Source organism: Syzygium oleosum, unplaced genomic scaffold, assembly GCF_021117445.2.
Source record: "Syzygium oleosum isolate NSW1041296 unplaced genomic scaffold, Sole_v2.1 Sole_v2.03, whole genome shotgun sequence".
Lineage (NCBI taxonomy): Eukaryota > Viridiplantae > Streptophyta > Magnoliopsida > Myrtales > Myrtaceae > Syzygium > Syzygium oleosum.
In genome coordinates this window covers 17160406-17167253 of record NW_026607487.1, presented here as the reverse complement: position 1 = coordinate 17167253, position 6848 = coordinate 17160406, and the positions used below count along the sequence as shown (strand labels likewise).

Sequence of the window (6848 nt, the reverse complement as noted above, 5' to 3'; positions counted from 1 at the left end):
TATCTCCGAATGGGAAAGGGAATCCTGAGGCGCGTATCAAACGCAAAGATTTGCTGCAGCTTAACCGCGTTTTTGGCTCCCACTTCCCCAGCTGAGTTGACTCCCGGCCGACTCGCCGTTTGTCCTTCCCCTCACTCCCCCTCCCCCCTCCCCCAACAACTCGCTCACTGACTCACTCCCAACGACCCGCCCAAAAATCGCCGCCGCCGCCCGCTCGCTCGCTCGCTCGCTCGCCCCGATTTAAAACCTCGCGCCGTCTTGTTGAGATAATCCCCGAAACCGCGTTCCCCCTCTTCCGCCGCCGGTGCCCCGCGACCATGGGCGTCGATTACTACAACGTCCTCGGTGTGAACCGGAGCGCGACCGACGAGGACCTCCGGAAGGCGTACAAGCGGCTCGCCATGAAGTGGCACCCGGACAAGAACCCGATCGACCACAAGGAGGCGGAGGCCAAGTTCAAGCTCGTCTCGGAGGCCTACGACGTGCTGAGCGATCCGCAGAAGCGGCAGATCTACGACCTCTACGGGGAGGAGGCGCTCAAGTCGGCCGACTTCCAGCCCCCCTCCCCGGCCTCCGCCGGCGGGAGGGCGCGCGCCAACTCGTCGTTCCGGTTCGATCCGCGCGACGCCGACGATATATACGACGATTTCTTCGGCGGATCGCCCGGAGGGCGGCGCGGCGGGGGGAGCAGGGCCAGGGTCTTCGGGGAGAACGTGGAGAGGAACGGGAACAGGGAGGCGAGGCGGGATCTGCCGGAGAAGAAGAAGCCTCCGCCCGTGGAGAGCAAGCTGGTTTGCAGCTTGGAGGAGCTTTACAAGGGCGGAAGGAGGAAGATGAGGATTTCGCGGGTTGTCCATGACGAATTTGGGTAAGTCTTGTTAATTAGTTGCCATCTTGTTCATGATGATTGTTCGTCTCTTTTGGCATTGTTTCTCATGACGGTATGATTTGCTATCTGCTAGCTTGGTAGATGTTTCAATATGCAATTCTTGTTTGCTTTTCTTACTGTTGAATTGAGAGAAAGGGTGGAGACGTTTTTCTGATTTACGATAGTCCGCATTGACTTAGGTAATTGCCTAATTGGATCTAACTGCCGAAGCCAGGGGTTGTCTTAAAAGAAAATAGCTTTACCTTTCTGTGTGAATTTTTTGAATGATATAGGTGAGCTGACAGTGGGGTAAACTTTGAAAAGTTTCATCTCCGGTCTGCTTCTTTGAAGATATGCAGTCAGTCGCTCGCAGATATTGAACATGGTCACTGCGACTTTCCCTTGGTTTATTTGTTGTTGGGTTGCTTATCCTTCAGAGTTTCTAGCTCTCGGATGTCAGGACGATGACTTTTAGTGGGGACTGAACACATCCGATGAAGAGAGCGAACGAGTGAGGCCTGTGAATTATTTTGCAATCGAGTATATCATGTGGAGCTAATAATTCTCTGCAGAATGTGAATTTCATAGTCAGATTGAAATTTGCAGCCATTGCTAAACTTCATAGCAATTACTTTTGAATTGTTGTCTCCTCAATTCATTTACTGTCCAGTTATTGGTCAAGTCTCCAGTGTAGCTGTGTTAATCAGAGTCGTGGATGGTCGCGTCAATTGAGCTGTCTGATTACCTTTGTAGATAGTTTCACGACATTTAGTAATTGGATGGTCGTGTCAATTGAGCTGTCTAATTACCTTTGTAGATAGTTTCACGACATTTAGTAATTGGATGATCGTGTCGATTGAGCTGTCTGATTACCTTTGTAGATAGTTTCATGACATTTAGTAATTTGTTGCATACAGATTGCTCTTATCTGTCACTGCTGCTTAAATTTTCTATTTTTGTCAATTTGAAGAAATCTTTGTTCTGTGTGGTTGGTGAAAATTTTCTCTGGCTTTCTATTTTTGTTGAATCGAGCTGAACTGTCCTTCTAGACACATATACCAACATTCCAACTACAAGACTTGATAGTGAGGGAAACTAGAGTAACAGGGTTTCGTTTTCACATGGTCCACTTGATTGCACAATTTTAAATATTGTTCCTGCTAAATTTGGTTTCTCCTTTTTACATCTACAGTACATGGGGACCAGATCACATCACTTTTTGTTGATACTTGCATTTTCCAGTTCCATTCTATTTGTGTCCAGAGTAGGTTAATGGCTTAGAAAGCCCACTGTCTAGACCCGCTTGACCCTTAAAAAAAAAAACAATCCATGAGATGGTGCAGTTCAGTTTGTCAACTCAACACATACATAAGTCTGCTTTTACATTCTGATTATTCTGAGTTGATGCACATGCCGAAGTAGGGACAATTGTGTAATTTTAGATATTGGTTCCGTATCTAAATGAACACGTGGGACGTTAATTGAGTATGCTCTGACTTTACGTGGATCTTTCTTAGTTTAGTTTCATATACTGTTTGATTATAACATAACCTATGTACTTTCAGAATTTCAGAATCGTGGGAAGTATATACTTCAGGTTCTCTCCCCTGAGTTATTTTCTTTGGGCAGAAATCAGACAATATACAGAACTTTGTCTTAGGATCGCCCTCTGAATCTTTACTGTGTGTGGAAACTCTGGGATATGCTCTCTTTTTTTCCTGACATCCGAGACATTCTTATGCAGAAATCCGAAATCAGTTGAAGAAACCTTGAAGATAGATATCAAACCCGGGTGGAAAAAAGGAACAAAGATTACTTTTCCTGAGAAAGGCAACCATGAACCCGGTACCATACCGCCTGATCTAATATTCGTCATAGAGGAGAAGCCGCATGATGTTTTTAAGAGGGATGGCAGTGATTTGGTGGTCACCCAGAAAGTGACATTACTGGAAGCTCTTACTGGGAAGACTCTCAATTTAATGACCTTGGATGGGAGAAATCTCATCATCCCGGTAATGGACATAATTAGACCCGGATACGAGGTCTCGATCCCGAATGAGGGAATGCCTGTTTCGAAGGAACCTAGCAAGAAGGGAAATTTGAAAATCCAGTTTGACATTGCGTTCCCACTGAGTCTCTCTGCAGAACAGAAATCCGACTTGACGAGGGTATTAGGAACTCAAAGCTAGTTATGTTTTCCAGCTATGGCAGTGAGACTTCATTAACGCTGATTGATACAGTAAGTTCAGTTGACTGTAAATATGTCATGTCGAGCAGATGCTGTGCATAGTAGGGGTTTTGAAGGTTGCCGACAGTGTTGGTATTGTTTTAAGGCGTAACAGGATAATGAAATCTTGGCTATTTTCCTGGCGTCTTTGAGATGCATGGATTAAATTCTGTACAATACTAATAATAGATTATTATTTGGAAGCCCTTTTGTTCTGTGTCTTTGGAAATTAACTCGTTCTGTCATTTCTTTTCAATGCGCATTCGACCACAGTTCGGTCTGTGCTGCTCAGGTTGGGTAATTTCCATCCACGTGGTTGTTAGTTTTATTGATTTCGACATGCCTATTTATTGTGGTACCAAGAGTTAAATGGTCTTTGGGCGATCCATTTTTGGTCGCCTATCACTTAACAAGACGATATTAGATACACACCAACATGGCTGGATTTGCACCAACATAGCAATTGCCTAACAAGTTTTACGATACTGACGGACTTTTGAGCGGTAGGCTGTTCGACCAATTGAATTTATTTGCTCTGACCTATGCGTGGACAGAAAATTAAATCAAACGCCCGTAGTCCCAGAGAGAAAAAGAGAGCAGATAATTGCACGGTATAGGCAGCAAAAAACAAGGAAAGACGAAGAAGCGAATGTGGCCTCGGCCCCGACAGTCCAAATTCCAAACTCCTCATTTTTGGGTCCTGTGTTGGGCCCCGAAGGCTTTGTCACGGGCTCTGTGATTGCAATGTACGTCAACTTGATGGGCCTGTTCAACAATGGCGTCCTTCTTTCTTCTCGGCCATAAACATCGATTCTATTGCTAACTGCGAACGATCCAGCTCGAATTGTATGGTTACCTTTGCTGCATATTGTTGGATTGGTCCTTGAGCCCTAACTTTTAAGACATGTGATTTGTGACCATCAACCGGCAGAAGAATGTGCTGCGAAATCATACGAAAAGTATAAATTCGTCCATACAAAGACGCTCTTGCGTTTCTACTCCGTCGAAAGTCCAAGGAAGGATTGGATGAACTTGAAAACCTTTTGTTTTTTTTACTGTCAATCTCTCTCGTCGTCATCTTCCTGAGGAAAAATTATACGAAGCGCACACTCTTTATCACGTGGACTACGAACAGTGAAATGATCGAGAAATAGACAGCCGCTTTCATCAAGCATATCATTAGTAATGGAAATCCAAAAGCGTTCACTAACACTAAAAAGATATGAGGACTCGGTCAAACAGCTCAGACACTGAAAGATCCAAAACCATCATTCTATCAGAAAAGATTCTTCATAAGCTTAAATGTGTTTATGTCTGAGGCGGGTAAAACTCGATGAACCAAGGCGTCTCTCCCACGTTTTCGACACATACAAATGAGCACAACAGCGACGGGTTGTTCTCATACGTGCTTATTATCGAGCTTTCAATGTCACCGTGGACCATGTCTTCCCGCATCGTACAAAGGAGAATCCTTCGTGATCAGAGAAACGATTTCCTGTGCGATTTCAACGGTGATGGGTGGCATTTGAAGTAGTGGAGGAGGAGGAGGAGGTGGGGGGGATCGAGGACGTGGGCGGGTCATGTGTGTTTGGCTTGTTACGGAAAGGTGGGTGGAATGGTTTCAAGAAAGATCGTGCAGAAAGTGAACCTTGAATGTGAAGGACACATGATGTTCAACGGACGACACATCGCGATGCCACTCATAAAGAGTGTAAAGCCAAGGATGGATCGGTCACTCGATGGGAACGGCCGGTGGAAACTGGAAAGTGGAGGATCGGTGATGTTGATCGCGAATGGCAAGCAAAATTGGAGTTCCCCTTGATTTTCTTTTCCCCTTTTTTCGTTCCTTGTATGATTTTGATTTTGATTGTGATATGAACAAAAGTGGTCCACTTTCCCCGATGGTACCAAGCCTCTTGCGGGAGTTTCGGTTTGCTAGAATTCGATAATTAGAGATTTTATCTGAATATAGTTCCTTTCATGAAAGCATATCTCAATAAGCATCCTGATTCTCCTTAATTTGACATTGTAACTTTCTCTTGATCTATGGCATCTCATCGTGATTTCGTGTCGTAAACCCCATTGAATTTGGAAAAATATTTGATGATTTGGTTTAAATTCTTTACTTAGAATCTATCTGACAGTGTAAGTTATTCAGTTGGAGCGTGTGATGTATTTCCCGTGTCCTCTTCAAGTTAACACTTTTTTCACCGGTAAGCGGGATGGAGGACGGAAATGATTGAAGTAGTCCAAGAAGCACGATTCTCACACGACATAAAAAGGATTATATCGTCAAACTTAGTCTATTAATAAGAGGACGTGATGTGTTAGAGTCCCGCAAATAAAACATTAACAAGCGACATTCGACACTTAAAATTTCTCCAATTGCTTCATCCTTCATGCTTCCATTGTTTCGGTATCATTTGGGAGATGACTATACGAGCTTAAGACGGCTGTGCAAAAGCATCAACTTCATAGTAGGACCACATGATCTCAGCATGTGCTCACTCTTCAGTAAGCAATATGGGACCAGGTCAACTCGACTAGGTGCATCACTGACCTTTATTGTCACCACACAATCAAACTGGTCCTCTCTAGTGGAAGTGGACACTCTGTTTGGAACTCAGAAACAATCGCATGAGCGGGGTCAGATTCGATCAAGAATCTTTTACAATTCCATACAACGTCTCTTACCAGCTTAGATAGATAGATCGCCCATGAATTAATCATAGTCCAAATGATTCGACCACCGCGTGAAAGATTCTCCTTCTAAATGGCAGCGTGTCCCCGTCAAGTTTGTTTCTTTGATGGGTCGAGACATTGACATCATTTTTCGTACGCACCATAATGTGCTAAAGACAATAAAGAATTTGGGCTTCATGTGCTCCGAATCCTAACATGGTAAGGACCACAAGAGAAAGAGAATGAGGTCCATCGCATCCATTATTGGAGGCTAAAGCGCTCCGTGGACCACAGGATATCTAGTTGTTTGATCACTGTGACCTACTCGGCACCTTGTGATCGAACTATGACTACGTGCTTGGGTCCACTTATTCCTAACGCGAACGAGGCTTTGCTATCTTACCTGACCGGATTGTTACATGGAGCTTCGAGTTCATTTCCCTAGAGCTTATGATATACAAACAACTCGACGAAAGCATCATTTTGTGTTGGGTGACGTTATGATAGATCTTGTCAATTACATATATGCCATGACGCCACGTTATTTTTTGGGTGATAATGCGAATGTAATGGATGACAATACAAGAAACTTAGACAATCATCCAAACATTAAAAAGAAGAAGAAGGAGACGACATTGTTACCATTCATATTGTTCTCCTAAATCCACCATTCCAAGCGAGTGACCTTATACATGTGGAACTAGCAAGCTAGTTAGGTCAAAGTACTTCCAAGAAGTGCGTGCCTGACCTCTCAGCATATCTTCTTCACTAGTGCCACATATATATGCCAAACTCTTGGAAGGCATGCGCAGTCACACAATGAAAGTCAGATACGGCATCTTGGAAACAATAAGAAGAAAGAGACGGAGAAACTTTTGTACTTTTTGTGTTTGGTCCTAAGCATGGCATTAAAGGCTTCATCTCAATTTTCATCCGAATTTCGAGACCATCGGAACGTAAAAAAATAGATAAAGGGTATTCCCTCTTTCTCGGAAGGATAAAGATTCGGGAGAAATTAGAAATGCGAGGCGAACCAATACGTTAAAATAAGGAACGCGTCCGTGGAACCAT

The 6848-nt window shown here is 43.9% G+C and overlaps 1 protein-coding gene across 1 annotated transcript; it reads left to right on the top strand.

Moving 5' to 3' along the window:
• Positions 1 to 201: 201 nt before the first annotated feature.
• Positions 202 to 3298, top strand: LOC115672020 (uncharacterized). The gene is made up of 2 exons (XM_030593760.2): positions 202 to 868; positions 2613 to 3298. Exons 1-2 carry the CDS (start codon positions 318 to 320, stop codon positions 3055 to 3057), a joined length of 996 nt encoding a protein of 331 aa, XP_030449620.1. The 5' UTR covers positions 202 to 317; the 3' UTR covers positions 3058 to 3298.
• The last annotated feature ends 3550 nt before the right edge of the window (positions 3299 to 6848 follow it).